The following is a 21,588-nucleotide window of genomic DNA, read 5'->3' as shown; positions in this document are numbered from 1 at the left end:
CTCAACATGACTGGCATGGATTAGGTGTCACTGCAGAACTCGACCAGGTTGTCCTTTAACGCGACTCGGTGATGACGGCTGATTTTATTCACTTAAAGACCTCAAAATATGTAAGTAGTGTTTTGTACAGATAACAGAGCATAGTGAATATTTTGAAATCCTTTTAGGCATGGCTCACTACCTTTTGCAAAATGTCTATGCTGCATACATACGAAATAACCTCACCATGTTGTCCCAAAGCGAACGTTTGAATAGACGTCTTTTGTACTACATAATCTCCATTTAATGCCATTCAGGACAGGTTTATTTACTTTCAGGGTTTGTGGTGCGTTATTGTTTGCTGATGGTGGAGGCCTTTACTCAAAGTGACTGAAAGCACAGACTGGATTGCTGTGTACACAAAGCCACTATCAGGACGAGGGCAAAACCTTTCTACCCTTCATAAAGGACAGATAACGTCCATACTATTATTTGTTATGGTGCGATATGCAGCTGTGAGGCAAACCAGCAGAACCAGCATTAGCTACGACAACATATGGGACAATGATGGTCGGATGAGGCCACACAGACCAGCTTTCTAGGAAGACCAGACAGAGCTGCTTTGACCTACCTTCAAAGCGGGTACGGCTCGCCAGGCTCTGACAAGGGGCTGGAAATTTTCTGAAAACATTCAACTGGAACTTAAGGGAAAGTTCATCAATTATAAAACTATAATGTGTAAAATAAACATGATTTTTTGCATTTTTTGTTGAATAAACAATTGGCAAACTATTAGCTACCCATTTGATATGTTTTTGAACCATAAAACATGCATTTGAGTGATGTCCCCGACCCATACAAGTGTGAGGAACATATCGTCAGGTCAAAACATAAGACAACACTCCTAAATCTACATTCTGCTCTATTTCTAATGAGTGGCGGGACAAACGGCAAAGTTTAATATAATGATTTTGTTTTGTTACACTGTGATAGTCTCTAACTCTAAGTTCATGACGGACCGTGACCAATACTGTATGTCTGACACAGAGGTGCCTTAACCTCTCAACCCCCACATTAACCGGTCACATTTTCTCCAGTTTGTAATCATCTGAGTCTAAAAGCAAAAAAAGTGTGGTGAAAAATGCACAAACACATGATGAAAAAGCAACAAACAAGCAACAAAAATGGCAAAAACATGACTGAAGAGTGATGAAAAAGCAACAAAAAAAGTCATCAAGAAAAAGTTCATTTCAGTTTTGTAGGCCTTAGCTTTCAAAGGAGGCATTACTCTGGCTCCAGTCGTGAAGCCTTTAGATTTGGGTAAAACTGAACTGGAGAAAATGTGCTCGGTTAAGTGGGGAGGTAAGAAGTTAAACAGAACAGCCTTAAATGATAGATTTTTAAAACAACGTAATCTTGTATTACTGCACACACGTGATGAATACAGATTGATACAAACATGGAATGAGTCTATTCCATTTCTAAAAGCTCTTCTTTGTATTGACCACAAGTGTCAGACATGGTGAAGATGATTTCAGACTCTCTGCTGTGATAGATATTTGAGTGTAGATCAAATCAAAATATTTATGCTCCAGTTTATATCTGTCTGTACAGAAGTAACCTTCAGATGTGTTAATTTGATACTTGTCAAACTCAACTCCAATGTTCACACTTGTACACTTTGTTATGACTTTTATTACTGTTAGCGTATCATCGTTACAGATAAAATGTTGTATCCTCCCTATATACACAGATCCTTCACCTGGAGTAATACGTCATGTTATTCTTGGGCTGTTTGCTTTTTTATTAGCTCAAGTCAGCATACCCACACTGAATTAAATATTTGTTTCAAAAGTCATGTAGGCTCTAAAGCGTGTGAAAGTAAACATCATTCAGCTCAATCAATCCAAAATGTACAAGTCATTTTCACTATTTCTACAGCTTTTTACTTAGCAGATTGAAGGACATTTGAAGGATAGGAAATGCAAGGGCCACTGAAAGATTTGTGTAGTACAAGAGTGATATTTGTGTCAATCAATAATTCTCATAAAATTGTACCATATGAAAAGTCCTGAATTAAAAATCATTTTACTCTGAAACATTTAGAAGACCCATAACTAGATTGTGTGGAGGCCATTTCTATTTTTAGAGAAAACAGTGCACAAAATATCCCAGCTCTTAACTCAAGCCAAAGTACTGTATCTGTTCACAAGCTTTTAATAGATTGTTTGGACCTAAAGACACAGACACAGACAGAGACTATTTTTATTTCAAAACTGGTTCTAAACTCTTCAAAGACCACATTTACGCACACTCTAAATGGTGACATCATTGAACAGGTTCCTCATTATAAATACCTTGGTATCTGGCTGGATAACAGACTATCTTGAAAAACCCATATTGATAAGCTTTACCAGTTAAAAATGCTAATGGATTTTCTTTATGGAAATAAGGAGACGCTGCAGGTGAATGGAGGTAAAAATGTATTGCAAAAAATGTATTGCAAGTTTTAAGTCATTTTATGTTTTCATACAAATGCATAAAAATGGCCAAAATAACTATATTTTAAGCAATGGAGAGAGCCAGGTTTATGTATGTATTTTGAATGTATTAGTTAAAGATGGGAATGTGGATATTGTGTTTAGTTTTAAAATCAACAATGTATTATTGGAACTATCAGTAAACAATCTTCAGAATATTTAAGTCCCAAGACTGAAGTTTGGAGCCTGTTGACAAAAATGCATTTTGAGAAAATGACCCTTGAAAATACAAATTCCAATATAAATCTATAGAGAAACATTGAATCTGTGAAATAAATAAACATGTTATCGGGCAAGATTGTAGGTTTCTTTTTTGTTTCTAGGTTAAAGTTTATTATGTTAAGAGACCAAACCAAAAACCTGAAAATTGAAGAAAAGAAAAAAGTTTTGCCTGAAGTGTCTCCCCTTAATAACAGAAAACATTTGATTTGCTCCACAGTTCATAATTGGCTGGTTTAGGATGAAATAATATATATCCTTGCAGCATGTGATAGTCTTAAAGAAATTGACACCATAGTTTTAGTTACCATTTACCGTAGTGAACTCCATTTTATGTTACATTTATCATACTCACCATTCTGAACTATACAGAAAGGTTGACTAGACTTCACTACAGACCCGTAGATTTAGATCTGTGATGCGTACCTACTTTTGCTTTTTAGAAGACCCATAACTAGATTGTGTGGAAGCCAGGCCCTTTCTATTTTTAAAGAAAACATAGAACAGCACTTAAAACTTAACTCAAGCCAATGTACTGTATTCCCTCTCCCCAGACCCCTGATTTATTTGATATGATTGCGAGGATGCAGGTAAGCCTAAATGCAGAGCTGTTTTGTTCTTACTAAATTACTAACATCACTCTCTCACACCGTTTTGCCTCTCCCTGTTTGCCTCTCATTAGCATATTTGTCTTAACATTCTGTCTGTAACGGCAGTTTGACGGCCCCCGTAAGCTCGTTGTCTCACCTCCGTAACATGTCCTGCTTCTGACAACTTCAAGTAGATGCATAGAATTCACCACATTGTATTCTAATAAGACCGAGCTTTTCATTCAAATTAGTTTGCATCCATATACAGTAACCATCTGAATACTTGTTCGCATATAGGAGAGAGCTCTGTCTCTTCCTTTGACAGCCGGCATCATTATCAGAGCTCCAGCTCGTCTAAGAGCTCAGCGTCATTCAATTTTCACACTTAAAGTAGCAGTGTAGGAGGGCTGTCTTTTAAATCCCTCAGGTTGTACTACTTATCTTTCCTCTGTGATAGCAGTACTCACTGTATTAAACCTCGCTCCGGCACTACATTGTTAATAACATGAACATTTTGTCTCAATCAGTCTCTTTCTCACTGTGCATCGTGGTCTGCTTCAAATCTACTGGGAACTCTTATGCAACACTGTTGATCTTTTCTCTCTCATAGTATTACCTGGATTGAAATGCTTTTAATACTAACTCGCTCTTGTAGTTTCCAGGCAAGTTGGGACATTGCGTAACAAGTAAATGAAATACATTGCACTGATTTGTAAATGTCAAAAATCCTATTTTTCCCTCTGGCTTATTCTGTGTGAGCTTATTTGTAACTCTTTTTGAATCATTTTTAGTCAGCCTCATGATCAATGCTTGAATCTATAGAACTTTGTGGGAAAAGTGCAATATATTGATACCAAATATACAAAAGCACTGACAAAAGGGGAAATCAATGTCTTTAATTGTTGCGATACACCATGCAACTGGTTTGCTCTGGCAACCGCAGACGAAACAAAAAGGAGAAAGAAAGATATCATAGTTTGCATTGTGTTCTCATTTACATGCACAGTGTCCCAGCTTTTTGCAATAGTACCTTCTCCGTCTTAATTCCACTGTTGTGCACATGACTGAACAGGTATGTGTGTTTTTCTATCTGTTCATGTAGGGCAACAGGATGGATGAACAAAGATGCACCTTTCCTCCCCCACTCAAGGTTGGTCTCTGTCTCTCCGTGAATTCACATGGCGTGTTCATCACCTCCTCTCTCCTGCTGCGTTTCTCACTCCGCCAGATGCACCACAAGTCCTATACATCTCATTATGTCACAATGTACAGGACCTAGCCGAGACCATCCTCTTAAGCACACTGGGAAACTGAGGTTCATATTATAGGGATATTTCAGGATTTTTGACATAGGGCCTCATTTCCTAGTTATCCAAAGTGTCGCTGATTTCTGGAGATATTTTTATTTGTAATTCAAGCAGTTCTTATGTTTGAAGAGTTTCGTGGCGCTAGGCTAGTGCAAGGCTAGCGCATTTCTACGGTATCAGCTAGCCTGCATTAAAAACAGTCTGACCCGCTCCACAGAGCACCTGAGGCAAATCACTTATAACGCCAGACTAACCATACAAATGTCTGTGTCAATAGAGTAATTTTAACCATTGTGCATGTAAAATACCTTATATTTGAGCAGCATTAGCGTCGTAGTTGTATAAGCTACGCAGCGGCGGAGTGATCTGCTAGAAAATAGTCCCTCAAAATGCAATCATTCATGTGGTGCCAGGTCAGTTGTATTCCAAAAAATATTCTATCGACACAAACATTTATATCGGTATTCGGTATATTGGCGTTATAAGTGATTTGCCTCAGGTGCTCTGTGGAGTGCGTAAGACTGTTTTTAATGCAGTGTAGCTGATACCATAGACATGTGCTAGCCCAGCACAAGCCTAGCGCCATGTAGCTCTTCAAATATAAGGACAGCATGAATTACAAAAAAAAATATCTCCAGAAATCACCAATACTCTGGATAACTAGGAAATGAGGCCCTATGTCAAAAATCCTGAAATATCCCTTTAAAGGAAACATTTTATATATAGTAAGACACTGCTTTTTTTTGCAATTGAACTCAGAGAGGGCTCATGATTGTTTATAAAATCCATACCTTCTTCATCTGACTAATTCTCGTCATCGCGGTCCTTAAATTTCCTTCACTCCAAAGTCTCCATCTGCTTGCATTCTGTTGACAGTAGCCGTGCAGGTTCACTGTGACGTTGCTGTCACATCATATACGAGCGCTGCAAGATGACTCGCAATCTGAGCACAACTTCAGATATTCACAGAGAGCAGGAAAAGGAGAATCCGAGGCACCGTTAAAAGTCCTTTATTTTAACATTGGGACATGCCAACGCGCTTTCGACCACAGATGGGTTTTCTTCAGGGCGCACAAATGCATTAAAAAGTGGCACCAGGTGGCCTTAAATACTCAATCACAGGAGGTGTTCATGTGACCATCCTCTTTTTGTTTAAGCTTTAAAACAGCAATGATATTTACAAATATACAAAACATCACTTACATATAAAACATCTAGGAGGAGCAAAGAATATACAGTATATGAGAGGATAAGCACACGACTCCAGCTGTAGCAAATAGCACAAGCTGAATGTGAACACCTCTCATGAAAAAATATCATTCAGTGCACTGAATACTGACCATGGTAAAAAATGGATAGAGGCATTCTGACCTAGAGTTAGTTAAAAGTCCCTTACCTCAGGTATTATTGCTCCTGGACATGTTCACATTAAAATACACTGTAAACCTGTTATAAGCCATTTTTCCATAATCATTCAACCCTACCAGTATTCACACATACATAGATTATTTAAGATTATTTCAACAATGCAAAGATGCCCAAATTTCTGGAAGAGGCGAGAACTAAGTGTGATATGCTTCCTTATGGTTGCCTGTATCTCAATTTGAAAGATTATTGAAGGTCTGATTTGCATTGTGTAACCATTATGCAGTTAGCCTTACAAAAGCAGATTGTACCTTAATAATGCTTTGATGGGACATGACGTTTCTATATTATGTTTCCAGACTGAAGAGGACTACATTCCATATCCAAGCGTTCACGAGGTAAGATGCCACACTGTCTAACCCCGTCCTCATTACGGCATACTTCTGACATTTTTCAATAACTCGATCACGTTGTGTTGTCATACAGGTGCTGGGCAGGAAGAGCCCTTTCCCTCTTATCCTCCTGCCGCAGTTTGGGGGCTATTGGATCGAAGGGACCGACCATGACGTGGGAGACTCGTGGGACGTGGAGCAGGTGCAGCCGCTGTCTCCCAACACGAGGACCAAACTGGAATGTAACACTACAGCCACAATCTACCGCAAGCACTTCCTGGGAAAGGTGAGCGGTGACAGTAAGAGAAGCTAGTGTTGTGCTGTGATTTTTAAGCTTTTAATACACTGCTGGACCAAAAAGATGGTGGATTTATGATCTGGGGTTGCTGCAGTTGGTCAGTGCCAAAAGTATGAGATCACCTGACTACGTGATTCCTAAATGACAAGGCACATTTATGAAAGAGTGGTTTAAGAAAAATGACACATCATTTTCACACACGGACTTGCCATTACAGAGACCAGATCTTAACCCCATTGGGAATCTTTGGGATGTGCTGGAGAAAGCTTTGTGCAGTGGTCATACTCTCTGATCATGCAGTATACTTTTTTCGTGTGTGAATGTAATCATTATGGTGCAGTTAGTATACCACAAGAATCCATAATGACTTCTCATTTGGCCAAAAAAATTTGATTCGAATCGAAGATGTTGGTGAAAATGTAATTCAACACTGGATCTTTGCAAGAGGCTTTTTGAACCATTGCCACTGAGAAAGCGTGTTGTAATTAAAGCCAAAGACGTTTCGACATTTTTTTCTTTTTGAACAATTCACCACTGCAAAATGCTACTGTACAATAATATATACAGCATACTTAATACTAGTACTGATAATAGTTTCTCTCACAAGTCCAAAGTGCTTAATAGACACTTTCTCAACAATTGCCATTCAATGTTAATTTGTCATGGCAAGTAATGCCCACACACTAGATTAGAAACTGGGGCACAGAAAGATTAAAAACACTTTCAATTTTCTGCATATTGGCAGCCTAAATATATATTTCAATTACATCAAATTGTCAAAGATTTAAAAAAAAAAAGTTTTTACTATCAGTTGCGCTGGCCTTCACTTGACCCTTTAAGGAAATGAATAGTGCATACGTGAATCCCACAAGAGCCGGGCTAAGCGCGACCAACCTCACCACTTGGCACTTCATGCTCCTGCTCCTAATGAAGATGCATCAGACGGGGGCCACCTGTTCTCACACATGCATAATATGAACAAATCTGGTCTGCCTCGACTTGTGGGACTGTGCAGGATTATGATGGATTCACTGTACAAGAAAGAATACAAGTATCTTGCTGCATAATTTACAATAGTTTTGCTGTGTTAAGATGCATGTAGCACAGGCTTCTAGTTTTTTCCTATACGCAAACTACGCAAGGTGCATAGGGCCTCTTTCTCCTGGTGCTCGATTCGCCTCATGCACGGCTGCATGTCACCGGTGTTCCAGGCGCTGCTCTCATGTTTTCTCTGCGCGGACTCGGGGCATCAGCCACACTGTCATTTAAACTCTCTTCTTATTGTCTCTAGCAAAGCATCAGGACAGTCGTTTGCTGAATAGCCGAGACGCAAAGAGGAGTTGAATCCATGAGCACAGTTACTTACAGTAACTCTGGTTCTCTGAATGTGCACAGTCTATAACGAATCTGACTACTCACAGGCTAATTCTCAGTGGTCAGACAGAAATAACCGTCAGGTACAGGTTTCAGTTAGTTTTAACTCAGCGGTTCCCAAACTGTGGGTCAGGGATCAGAGGTGAGAAAATGGGACCATTTGCCATTTACCATTTTAAAAAGTGGGGGAAATAGAATAGTAGTAGTCCTGAAGCCCAGTCTGACAGTGGCTTAGTGGTTAGTGGTTCTCACACGGGGGCAGGGCCTGAATTGAGTTCATTGTGTTCCACTTCTGTCCTTCACTACTGCACAGTGGAACTGTTTTTGACCGTAAATGGGTTCGCTCTTCGTTGAATAGCCATGGGATGCGTACTGTAGGGCCCCGTGTGGATTTTTGCTTAGGGCCCCAGAAGGGCCAGCACCGGCTCTGTGTTTAAGCTTACATAACTTGTTTCATGTGGGGCTGGGTGTCATTTCAACATTTTTGGCACCTGTTTTACAATAGCAGTACTTGGAATTTTGGCACCTATGCTGCATTTGTCTTTTGGATCTCATCTAGAATCATAAAACAGAATGATGATAATTTTGTTTTGGATAAATCAGTACTTCGTGTTTATTTTTATCTGTTCTGCTAAAACAACAGTCTTTCTGATTGCCGTCCGGTCCGGGGATTCACCAACCAGCGTCTTTTTTATCAAATTTCCATGCTTATACCAAAGAGGTACTGTATGAACAGACCCAGCTCTGGTTATATGTTTAGTTTCATGGTTGCAATGCTTCTTATTTCATACTAAATTAGAGCATGAAATAAGAAGCATGGTATGGAAAAAAATTATACGTATATACCTTCATACAAGTTATCTACTCGGTCCAAAAGCTCAAAAATCTCAAACAGAGATGAGATACTTTGGTACTTCAAGGTGTGATTAGAGGCATTTGCAAGACATAATTCATTTCAGTTTGACATCATTTTATTCATGCTTGAGTTATACATTGTATTTAGGTGTTTTTTCTGGTTTAGATGTGGTTTACACCCAGCTTAGATGTAATTTAGGTTTTAAACAGCGTGTTTGTCCCGATATGATATTGATCTAGGCCTTGCGGTGCTTGAAAGGTCAAATATCTTACTGGGTGCTCTTTGGTGCGAAAATAACACTGTTCATCTGACCTCATGTGGATAAATATTCCTGTCCTGCAGTGTTTGTCGATCCGCCTTCTATCTTTGTTTGTATGTGTTTGTGCGTGAGGCTCTAATAACTACCCTCCGTGTCCCCAGGAACACTTTAATTACTATTCAGTCGACGCTGCTCTCGGACATCTGGTCTTCTCGCTGAAATACGATGAGATTGGTGACCAGGAGCATCTGCGGCTAATGCTCAGGTACGGCTTTGAAAGAGAGATTGGATTCACATTAGGCTGTGTAGAAAAACAATCACCAACTGTACCGGAGAAGCAAAAGCAGAAGCACAAATTGATTTTAAGCACAAAATAGTTGAAATATCCACCACAGAACAATACATGGATCTTCTAGTTCAGGGATGATGCTTACATCATTGAGGCAAAGACAGAAATACCATTTATATGTTCTATCTCTGTTTCAGTATCTTAATGTTACTAATAAAAATAGACATCCCTAACTCACTGATATAGCTACTGTATGAGCTATATCTAAAACGAATCATTTTGTCTGACATTTTCTTCTTCTTCTTATTAGCTTACTATTATTCAAGCTATTGCCATCGAAACACTCTTAAGTTTCACAATACTGTAATTGAACACCTCAATTCCAGCTAAAAAACAACTTAAGCCAGTTATATTCTCCGTCCTGATGCCATAGCGCTCGCCTTCTGTTACAAATAGATGCAGGAAATCCATTTTGTGCTGTAGATTGCCCAGTATTGACCAGGTTCACTTCCGTACAGAAGTGATGCCATAAAGTGAATGCGATTGTCAACATTTCTGCCGTTCGTGCGGCAGAGCAGCAGATGTGAGTGGGAGGGCACGACAGAAAGTAGAAGAGGGTCGATAATAGCGCATGCACTTTGTATTTGTGTGAACTGGATTCGTCTGTCTCCAGGACCAAGCTGAAAACATACCACGATGTCATCCCCATCTCCTGCCTGACAGAGTTCCCTAATGTGGTGCAAATGGCCAAGGTGATTGTTGATTTATATCCTGATACAGTTGTGGAAAACCTTTTGGGAGTAATTTGGAAACGGTGTGAGAGGCTGGAGACCCTCGCAATCCAGTTATCATTGTGTCAGACCCAAACCCTGTAGAAGGAGCGCATTAGCATAAGACACAACAAAGTCTTAATACGTAGAAGTTACAATATGTCTTTTCAGTCTTCTTGAATTTAACTGCTGCTATAATAATTAGTACTGTAACATCAATCTGCAGTTTACTCAATATTTGTGATTCTTTTTGCAGCTTGTATGTGAAGAGGTCAATGTGGACCGGTTTTACCCTGTCCTTTACCCTAAAGTAAGATACTATCATTTGTATCCATTTTAATGTCATCATTTTGAATTGTCATTTTGAATTGTCATTTATCACGTTTTTTCTCATTTCAAAGGCTTCAAGACTCATTGTGACCTTTGATGAACACGTGATCAGCAACAACTTCAAGTTTGGAATCATCTACCAAAAGTTTGGGCAGGTGCTACTCAGTTTTAGTCTATGCATTATGTTCATGTGGCAAATGCATACATCAAATACCACAACCATGTGAGAAGTCCATTTACCTGCGTTTCACAAGCCAACATCTCAGGTCATACTGCTGCACAAGCCGCAGCCCTAAATAGCTTCCTACTGGGTTACAAATTGGATAGAATAATTCTCTCATTAAAAGCAGTTAATTGAACTAACTGTTTCTGACTTAAGGGCGCACCTTCACGCAGCGGTTGTGCTTCACAGCTTCTTATTGTGAAGCTATAACCGCTGCGCCACCATTTAAAAAAACAACCTTTTTTGTGCGTGTAGTTGACTTTTTAGTGAACTGGCTGTCTGAGTGGTTGTCTGAGTGGTTGGTTTTCACTGCTGACCACTAGAAAATCTGCAAAACAATTGATCCTGGAGCGTTGTAGAGGCTACTGTGATGAAAAGTAAAGGCGCCATATTGACCACTCATACAGACATTTGGTCAGAAAAAGGTTGATTATGCACAAATATCTAGATTTTTTTCCCCCTTCATGTATAGTTCTACAACAACAGGATAATACGATAACATTATCTGTCTGCATTAAAAAAAACAGGCCCCTTTAAAAGGTTTGCTTCACAACCAAACATTGCATTGGCACTTCAAAAACAGACACAACATTTCAAACATAAGTTCTTTGGCTTCACCTGTTTTATTTGGTCGGGACAGTGCATGTGAATGAACATACATTGGTCTCATGCATGGAAACACGCCACACCATGGGCTAATTTCCATCTGTCGTCTCCCATGCGAACTCTCAAACACGCTCTCATTCGTCCTGGCCTATTGTAGGTGGAAATCAAACCCCGGTCCTTTGGCCTTGAAGCACGAGCACCGCTGCGCTGTTGTGCTGCCATCCATAGCACATGGTGTTGTTACTAGTTATACTAAGGGACAAGGCATTTTGCAGCACTGTTTTTCATATTATCATCAACTTAGTGCCCTGTTTCTGTGTTATCATGTATGTTGAAAGTTAAGTTCTACTAATGCCTCATCTGAACATATAGTATTTTCGTAATGTGGTCTAAATAGCCCTTAATCTGTGGCCCATACTGACTGAATGAGCATAAAGGCTTGTGGTATTGACATTGTGACATTTAACTGTCGCACTGTACGTTGAACCTATTTTGAACCATGCATATTATATAAACACTAATCCAAGCATCCATCCATGTGATTTCCATAAGAAGGGCCTCACGCTGCTCAGTTTTAATTATTGCTGTTAAGTCCATTGGTCGTCCCTTGTCACTACTCTGCGGCAATCACCGCATATTTGTTTACTACGCCACAGGAAGCAGAAGAGCAATTCAACGCTGGGCTGAGGGCACTTGTGTCTTTGTAACGACAGTGCTCAGACCTGCCCTGATTACCTCTCAAAGGCGGCACAAGTTCACAGTGAGGAGAAATACTCAAGCTCCAGGTCACCTCGTGAGATTGGCCTGTTCTCGCCTTCCTCGGGGCTAAGTGGAGAGAATGGTATTAAACAACACTTTGCAAGGTCTGGGGAAACAAAAGGAGATGTTGCCAAGCTGCCATCTTTTGTTTTTTGTATTCAGAAATAGACAATACGCTGTCGATCAAGGCTTTTGTTATTCTGCAAGAACAACCCTTAAAAGCCATTCTTTAAAGCTAATTTTAGGAATGATGCTTTGGCACGACCGTGTTTTTACTTCAGAATATGCACATGCAAAGACAGTGACCAAGGTCAGTCCTCATCTTCACAGCAAAATGGTCACATTTACATTGTTTTCTGCAATTTGCTTAATTACAGAACAGCGGAAAGGTTCCCAGACCATGTGAGACGTTTCAAAGTGGAGTGTGCATGTCCTCCCTGTGTCTGGGTGGGATTCGTGTTGGCATTTCAGTCACCCCCTCCCTCTTTTTAACCCAAAATATGTGCCACCGGCTTTGGGAACTCCTGACTAAGATCTTGGCTCCAATTTAGTGAAGGCTCCCTGATCGCTCACTGCTGACGAAAGAGCACCCCAAACAGCGCTGAAATCTCCCACCTAACTTAACCTAATTTTAATTTATGTATTCATTCACAGACTTCAGAAGAAGAGCTGTTCGGTAACACAGACGAGAGCGCTCCCTTCGTCGAGTTTCTAGAGTTCCTGGGAGAGAAGATCGAACTGCACAACTTCAAAGGGTAAAACATCACAGCAATATAGTTTGGTCATTGAAGCATCTGCTATACGTCGCACCGTGTTAGGAGCGACATGTCACATTTGATCAGGCTAACCGCACAGTGACAGTCACGCTTGTGCCGTGATGCTGGAAGATCCTTTTAGACATGCTCATGCTATATACTACATGTTGGTGCGTGGGTGTGTGTGTGTGTGTGTGTGTGCGGCAGCTTCCGGGGAGGCTTAGACGTGACGCATGGACAGACTGGCGCTGAATCTGTCTACTGCAACTACCGCAACAAGGAAGTGATGTTCCATGTGTCCACGAAGCTGCCTTACACCGAGGGGGACACGCAACAGGTCAGTGCTAAAAGGAAAAGTGGGACCATTCCCTAAACTTTTCCAACATCATACCATTATCATTTTAAGACCCTTGCCCATAGTGTCCAGCGATCTAAAATGGCTTATTTAAAGTCCAAAAATAGTACTTACTTCATCAAATGTCATCAAAGGGTCATAAAAGGATGTGGAGAAACCCTGACTCCATGTGTCCACAAAGCTGCTTTACACTGAAGGGGAGCTGCAGCTTGTCAGCAGTAAAACAGACCTATCACTATTCATAGATTCAGTTCATTGTGTTTACTGGTGTTTATAAATCAGTACATTCGCACACAGGGTGACTTGTGAATCACTGTGTGCATATGGAAGCAGCGGCCCACGTTTATAAGGACCTCTGCACTGCCCCACATTTTCACACTCATTCATTCGCACATGCCCAAACGCTGTTACAGATTTCAGACAGAAACACGCGCGTTGTATACATTTGCATGCATCTGATGGTACACGCAGCAGCTGCTTTGAGACGATCACTGTTCAAATGGAGAGCAGCAATCCCTGGTGGTATGACTCATGCTCCAGCATCAAAGCTCACAGATATACACATGTTATGAATGCATGAAAAGATCTCATTCAGATGTTTTTATGCATTCGTAGCTATGTCTCCAAAATATAATTAGAAATTTAAAAATTTGAAATGTTTTTTATAATTTACGATAATTAAAAATATACAACAGTAGTGTGCATTTATTAAATATTACTTTATTAAATATTACTACTGTCCTTTGCAGCTCCAAAGAAAGAGGCACATAGGAAATGATATTGTGGCCATCGTATTTCAAGAAGAGAACACTCCATTTGTTCCAGACATGATTGCCTCCAACTTCCTCCACGCTTATATAGTGGTGCAAGTGGTCAGACCCTGCTCTGACAATGTTTTATATAAGGTAAAGATTATATTACATATTTTATTTATGTACAGACTGTGAATTTGATTTGATCAAAAGTATTGCTTTTAATCTTATAACATTAGGTGTCAGTAACAGCTAGAGATGATGTTCCCTTCTTTGGCCCAGCCCTCCCAAACCCTGCGGTTTTTAAAAAAGTAAGCTCTGAATTGAACACTGATCAAGGAATGTTTCTGTTCATTGTTATGTACATTCATTTATTTTTCTCTATTTTTCAGGGCCCTGAATTCCATGAATTCCTTTTCACTAAGTTAATTAATGCAGAATATGCTTGTTACAAAGCAGAGAAGTTTTCAAAATTAGAAGTAAGTGTGTGTTTTTAAGACTCATTTTCAGTATTTATTCTGAATGAACCTCTCTTCCTCCTCAGGAGCGGACGCGCTCTGCCCTGTTAGAAACACTGTATGAAGAGCTCCATATGAACAGCCAGGCCATGATGGGGGTCGGAGGCGACGATGATAAACTGGAAAATGGCAGCGGTGGTGGAGGGGGCTTCTTTGAATCTTTCAAGGTAATTGTCAAAGCTTACTAAATTAATTACCATTTGATTAGATTCAAAGCATGAGATCAAGTTTAAGTTTCTTCTCTTTGTTTGAACTACATCATGTAGAAAGCAATTTTGCATATACAGTTCTTCTCATTTCACCTCTCTCCTTCTGTATAAAGACCATTCGCTGCTGAAACATGCTGCTCCTGGCTCTTTGGCTCCTCACAGCTGTATCATGTGGTTGTTCCTTGTGTCTGCCTTTTCGAGCTGCATCTGACTCCGTGTTGATGCAAAGTTGTCAACTGTCATACGTCCACTTGAAGGGGCGCAGATTGTCTCTGTCACAGCGCAGCACATCCTGGTTTTTCCTCATCTGTAAAAATGGACTTATCCTCCAGTCCTGTGTTCTACCTCAGTCTGGGCCGACATCTGTGAACTTGTCTCTTTCCCTTTTCTTCTCTCTCACCTGGCTAAATATAATGACTGCGTGAAGCCCTGTGGCGCTAAGGCTTAGCCATGTCTCTGGCTCTTCTTGTCTGTCAGGATTAGCGTCAGCACAGTGCTTGTGGCGGCAGTGGCCAGAGTGGAGGAACAGCCTTGGGGCTCTCTGCCGCCTCTGCTCTCCAGTATCTCAATGTCTCTCCTCGTGTCTTTTTGTAGCGGGTGATCCGTAACAGGAGCCAGTCCATGGACGCCATGGGTCTAACTTTCAAGAGGCCACACACAGTCTCCACTAGCCTCAGCGGCAGCTTTAACCACACTCCCTCAGACAGCCCCAAATTCCCAGGGATAGTAAGTACAGAGTCACCGCTCCAGCGGAGGACGCTCTGCCACCTGTAACTCCTGCTCTGTAGTGGAGCCTGTGTCCCTCTCCCTCACTCATCTGCTCCACTAATCTCCACACTTCTGCCTCAGTCTCACACTCTGCTCATTTTGCAGTGGTTGCCCTTTTCCTTCCACTAAATTGAATTCTTCTCTGGGAAATGTTCCCCTGGTTTCTGAGGTCTGAACTGCTTGTGATACTAATGTTTTATGTAAATTCTCATTCCAGCTCGTTTGAAAAATGACTGCTTGTTTTGTATGCAAGACTAATGACTGCCAAAGACAACTTGGTCACATAAAATGATGTGGTTTTACAACATAATGATTCACTGTATATGTTTTATCAAGCCTCCATTTATTGAACAGCTGCACATTTTATAAGTTGTTCTTTTAATCTGTGTTTGCTCTTAAAAACGTAGATGAGATTTGTTTTGTTTTTGTTTTGTTTTGTATACTTTATTGTCCCCGTAGGGAAATTTGTCCTCTGCATTTAACCCATCCTTCGATGCCACTGGGTAAGGAGCAGTGGTCGACGGCCGTGACGCACCCGGGGACCCATCTCCATGATGTGGAGCCAGGCTGATGGTCAGAATCACCTGGCTGGAGGATACACCTATTGCACATGTTTTTAGTGGTAGGGGAAACCGGAGTACCCGGAGGAAACCTACGCAGACACGGAGAGAACATGCAAACTCCACACAGAAAGGCCCCGTCCTGGTGGGAATTGAATCCGGGACCTTCTAGCTGTGAAACGGAGGCGCTAACCGCTGCGCTACCGTGCCGCCAAGAGATGTTGATTCATGGGTTGTTTGGGCTTGAGATACACAGTAAATGTTTTCATATGAATGTGTCCGGTGGTGAGTCAGGACCTGATTTCAGCCTGCGAGTTTTACGTTTTGGACCAGCTCGCATTTATCCTATTGGCGCAACAAATTGTTATCTCACCTGGAAAAAACTCCAAACTATAGAACGAACAAGGCGAGTTTGCAGCAGTATACGGTCACATTTTCTTTCTGCGTCATGTCTCCAGGCAGCAAATAACTTCCTTTGTCCTTAACAGTGTCTAGCCCAGCGGGATGTGGCGGTGTAACATAACTGACAGTGTCCATGCTTTTTCCGCAGGCGTATTGTAACTCACATGAACTGCTCACCACGTCGCTCTCTCCTCTTCAGTTGCCTGTGTTGTGCCCATGGAGCAAACTGTCCCTCTGTTCAGTTAACACATGCTTTTGTATTTGCTGTGAACTGACACGACTGACTGCATGTAAAACTCATGGATATATTTGTTTCTCTCCCCCTGATCCTCCCTCCCTCGCTCCCCTCGTGTCCTGGCCCCATCTCTCTCTCTCTGTTTGTGTCCCTCTCCTCTCCCCGTGTGCCTCAGTCATTGCTTGTCCCAGGCAAAAGTCCCAGTAAATATGGACGGCGAGGCAGTGCCATAGGGATAGGAACAGTAGAAGAGGTTCATAATTTCTAACTACATTACTACTTTTGCCTGCTTCTGTTTGCATGGCTTCAAGCATCATTGCCACACATTCTCTATAACTATCTACTGCTACTGTTGGTATATTTAGAGAATGATTTCTACTTTGTGCTAAGGGCAATCAACAGAAAAATAAAGTTAAGGATAATAGACTGAATTTTTCCTTCTTTCACTCTATCTGTACTGGCCACTGTATGTCCAATTTAGACTTGTGCTAATTTTTTCTTGCTTGATCCTTTTATTTATGATTCATTTTAATGACTTCATGTCGCCCCACAGTGTTAAAATATGAATGATTACTTTAAAGCCATACTGACATTAAAGGATTTTAAGTCCTTGTTGAGAAAGCCTTAAAGGGGAGATTGAATGAACAAAGCAGCGGCTGAAAAAGGCATATTTAGCAGTCGGCCCTGAAACCATTAAAATCATCTTTTATCTCCTCCTCCTGGTGCGCTCAAAGTAACACAGTCAGTGGGGATTGACATTAAGCCGTTAAGTGCATATTTAAACTTTATTTCATCTGTGGCCAGAAAGATCACTCCATTCTTTCAAATCTTCGAGAGCTATCTCTTGACACCTTAGCTAGTATATTACCCAGTAATAAGATAAATATGAAATGATAAGAACTTCACCTGCCCTCTTTCTGACTCTGACATCCATTCTCCACTCTTTGTTCACCGCAGTCGTTGATAATCCCTGGAAAAAGTCCCACAAGGAAAAAGTCTGGTCCTTTTAGCTCCAGGCGTAGCAGTGCTATTGGCATTGAGAACATCCAAGAGGTCCAAGAAAAGAGGTGGGGTACATGCTGATTCTGTACTATTTGTTGTGTCAGTGCAGCATGTTTGGTCAATCATGTGCTGTGTTATATCACACATACAGTCGTGATAGCTCCCCTCACACCCAGAAGACTCCTGACAGTGGCCACGTCTCACAAGATCCCAAATCTGACAACTCGTCCAATCAGAGCTCTCCGGAGGTGCTCGCCACTGCCAAGAACAGGTGCATCCGAAAGTGCCATATTACGTTAAGATTGACATGTGCTTTAATCAAGTGCATCAGTCATCTATAAAGCACCATTTGGATTTTTTTAAGATGGTGAAATGTGACATTAAATACATAAATTAAAACATAACTGAGATTGGTGTAGAGTGGATAATGGAAGTTCTTATCTCATTGGCAGAGCTCCGTCTATTGCTGAGGGCCATGACCTCTCCCGCTCCTCCTCTAACGCCAGCAGCTTCGCCAGCGTAGTGGAGGAGAACGAGACAGAAGCCACAGAGGACTATGACACTGGAATGGTGAGGGATGTTTCAACTGCATCACTATCGTCTGGACCAGAAGTGACTGAGATCTGGAGATGTTAAGATTGTAGAATATTTAAACAGACTTGACTATGACTATAAACCAGGCTAAAACTAGGACTAGGTGTAAACAAGTTATGAACCACCAAGTCCTGAGTTTTGAGCAGGACTAATTTGAGTCTAAACCAGGACTAACTTGGACTAGTAATGTGCGAATCAATGATTAAAATGAGAGTATTAACACTTTTTATACCAGTGACATATTTATCAAGGCAGAATCAGTGTTAATTTGAGGGGAAAAAACATCAATACCAGTTCAAAAAATGTCTATTTTTTATATAGAAATGGAAAGTGCTCTGGTTCATGTAGGCTTTAAAGTAATGTGACAATAAGGCAAGGTAAGCCAAGGCATGTTTATTTTTACCGCACATTTCTTATACGAGGCAACTCAATAAGCAATAACATGTCATGGCCTCCTTTCTGCTCCTCCAATGGCATTAAAAAAAATAATAATTTGAAATCGGAAAGGGAAGTTGTATCGTCAGTATCGCACAGCACTAAATAGATTAAGAAATAATTAAGAATCGGTACAAGAAGAAAACCAGAATCAACCCAGGACTCACTATGGCCCTGCACGCATCTTTTATAACCTGAACGTCTTTCTGACTGTTGTAGGAAAGTATGTCGTCTGCTGGGACTCCACACAAGAGAGATTCACTCACCTACAGCACGTGGCTGGAGGACAGTATGAGCAGCGCTAGCAACACCAGTCGCGGCAGCTCCCCAGGTGAGACTTCAAGTCCAGCTCTGCATCTTTCTTATTTACCAATATCCACATTCCACGTACATCAGAGTCAATTACTGTTCAGCTCAGAATCAGCTCGTTCCACTTGGCATTCTTGACAAACACATATAACACAAAGGAGGCGCTTGAGGTTGCACAGTTTTGATGTTATGTGATCGTGTTTGCTTTGTATTTCATCAGGGCCTGGGAAACCTGAACGAATAAAGGGGACAGACATCCGTATAAAGCTGGAACGACCACATGAACATCACTCTTCTTCAGTGAGTCCTTCTTCTTTCTTTTTGCACAATTACTCTAAATGCCTTTTTTTTTTATTGACATGCATATTGCTTACCTGATTATGATACTAATTCTCATCTTTTGTTCCAGAACTGTTAATCCAGCAGCTTTATCTTGGAAGTTTAAAATCAGGTAGGCATAGGAAAACCAATTCACTAAATGACTATAAAGATTAAGATTGTTTCATCATACTGCATTAAATTCCCAGTTTATGTAATGTTAAACGAATTTTAGAATTCCTGAAGTTTAGGTTCACACTATTCTGATGCTATGTTAGATTTATTGAAATGTAGTGACCGGCAGTTTTTTACTTTTGATAGTGACTGCCTTATTAAACTAGACACTGCTACTGGCTTGCACCAAACATGGCGAATTTTGCCATCATGTCTAATCTGGTCTCTATAAACTTGCAGTTATGAAAAAAAAAAGTAAGTAAAATATTCCACTTTTTTTTTTTTTAGATCATTTCCTCAAGTCATTCTGGGAGAGACGCCCAAGACCAGAGAAACAAGTGCGGAACAAGAAGCCGAGGATGAGCTCATTGCTGCGGCGTCTGCTGCTCTGCAAAGGCACTGCTGGTGTAGATGGTGCACCAGGGGAGCCCAGCGTTTGCACAATGTTTCTTTTTCTTTGCCTAATCATGTGTCTACTGATGGTGTTTTATTAAGACACTATTATGAGCCAGATAGAGGACAGTGCCATTGAACTCAGAGCGAGATATTGTATGCGCCTCAGTTGAACAGCCAACAACACAGAAACCTAATTTATTAAAACTACAACTATATTATTTGACTATAATATATTTTTAATTTATTACTAATGGAATTGCCTTAAAACTGTTTGGGAGCATGTTTATATTTAGTTCATCTCTCACAACCTAACCAAAAAGGGGGCATCAGTATTAAAAAAAAAAAAAGGACTTAGCTGGAGTTAATTTGTGAATGACAGTGAAACTATATTACTTGTACATTGCTCTCCAGAGAAATAGTATGATATGTGAATAATTTACTGATTTCAATTCTTTGTCTGCTGTGTCAAATGTTATTTTCTTGTATTTATTTGCTTATATGAAATGGCATTTATGATGTGCACCAGGGGTCTTCAGCCTTTTCTCGTGAGCTGCTAAATAAAATAAACTTTGGAGGGGTCATGTAGGATACTTAAGAAACTGTGAGCAGTTAGTATCAAAGATCATCCCAAAGAAAAATACACAAAACACATCTAGGCCAAGGTTGTTAGATTCCTGGACTGCTTCACGAGTCTATTATTAACAATAAAAAAGTTTCACCCAGGTGCTCTTCAGATTGGGAATCATGCATATTTGTTTTGCTGAGACTAAGTTTATGCAGAAATGTAGAACGTCTTTGTGATACTATTTGGAAATGGGTGGAGAGCTATCGATGGCTCCCGAGCTGAATGTTGGAGGCCCCTCATGTACACCTGTTTGTATATCAAAAAGACTACAGTGAGCAGCTTGTCGCCATCTTAAAACTGTGAGCGTTGATTTGAAGTAATTTATTATGTAAATGTCTGTTGATGATCACATCTCCTTTTGTGCAGTAACTCTTACATGTATTATTGTGATATGTGACTCCAAACGCACTATGATATTGTAAATAAATGTTTTATAGTAGAGAGAAATGTACAGGTCATGAACTGAGACTGGACAGTTATACCTAAAACTGCCATATTATATTTATGTATGACTTCTTCTTTATTTTATATATTTTTGTCACAAAAAGGGAAGAGCTGTTCAGCTGTAATTTCAGTTGCCTTATCCTCTCATACTGATGGTGTAAGAAAAGATATGAGTAGCCTACTTTTTAGTAAGAAGGATTTACAATGAAATGAATGTTTTGTTGTAATGGTGTAAATAAATAAAACAAAGTCTATTGCACCTAAGCTGCTGTAGATGTATGCCTATTTATTTATTTTTTATTTAGCAAAGGCATAGACTTATCACTGAGTGAAGTCTTCAATGAAATGCTCAGATTATGCTCCATTTCCCCCAGACTTAATGAAAAGGGAAAGCCCCATAAATAAATGATTTGATGTGGCTTCCCAGATTTTTAAATTGGAGCAGTCTAAAACAGGAGGCTTTCTATTATATAACATGACTCCACCTAACACAATTTTAAAAGGGGGTATACATTTACACAATTAAATGTATACATTTAATTGTGTATTGTTGATGCATAGTAATAAAACATAATTGAAAT

General features: G+C 40.3%; 1 protein-coding gene across 5 annotated transcripts in view; it reads left to right on the top strand.

The window, feature by feature from the left end:
- The window catches only part of LOC306964205 (rap1 GTPase-activating protein 1-like), a 58,161-nt gene extending 37,599 nt beyond the window's left edge, over window positions 1-20,562 (top strand). Inside the window, exons 4-25 of one of the 5 annotated variants that reach the window (XM_079558161.1) lie at window positions 3,293-3,328; window positions 4,431-4,478; window positions 6,360-6,398; window positions 6,487-6,678; window positions 9,341-9,444; window positions 10,142-10,220; window positions 10,495-10,548; window positions 10,640-10,723; window positions 12,811-12,911; window positions 13,119-13,248; window positions 14,016-14,171; window positions 14,258-14,329; window positions 14,411-14,497; window positions 14,563-14,703; window positions 15,340-15,471; window positions 16,886-16,963; window positions 17,668-17,777; window positions 17,864-17,983; window positions 18,165-18,282; window positions 18,961-19,072; window positions 19,271-19,350; window positions 19,831-20,562. In XM_079558161.1, the coding sequence (XP_079414287.1) occupies window positions 3,293-3,328; window positions 4,431-4,478; window positions 6,360-6,398; window positions 6,487-6,678; window positions 9,341-9,444; window positions 10,142-10,220; window positions 10,495-10,548; window positions 10,640-10,723; window positions 12,811-12,911; window positions 13,119-13,248; window positions 14,016-14,171; window positions 14,258-14,329; window positions 14,411-14,497; window positions 14,563-14,703; window positions 15,340-15,471; window positions 16,886-16,963; window positions 17,668-17,777; window positions 17,864-17,983; window positions 18,165-18,282; window positions 18,961-19,072; window positions 19,271-19,350; window positions 19,831-19,905 (2,148 nt within the window). In that variant the 3' untranslated portion in view covers window positions 19,906-20,562. The remainder of the gene's footprint in view (window positions 1-3,292; window positions 3,329-4,430; window positions 4,479-6,359; window positions 6,399-6,486; window positions 6,679-9,340; window positions 9,445-10,141; window positions 10,221-10,494; window positions 10,549-10,639; window positions 10,724-12,810; window positions 12,912-13,118; window positions 13,249-14,015; window positions 14,172-14,257; window positions 14,330-14,410; window positions 14,498-14,562; window positions 14,704-15,339; window positions 15,472-16,885; window positions 16,964-17,667; window positions 17,778-17,863; window positions 17,984-18,164; window positions 18,283-18,960; window positions 19,073-19,270; window positions 19,351-19,830) is intronic. The other 4 variants (XM_079558162.1, XM_079558163.1, XM_079558164.1 and 1 more) reach the window with 4 other exon arrangements.
- The last annotated feature ends 1,026 nt before the right edge of the window (window positions 20,563-21,588 follow it).

The sequence above is a fragment of the Gobius niger genome, assembly GCF_951799975.1.
Source record: "Gobius niger genome assembly, chromosome: 6".
Taxonomy (NCBI): domain Eukaryota; kingdom Metazoa; phylum Chordata; class Actinopteri; order Gobiiformes; family Gobiidae; genus Gobius; species Gobius niger.
The sequence above is the reverse complement of the archived record's forward strand: the minus strand, read 5'-3'. Positions and strand labels throughout refer to the sequence as shown.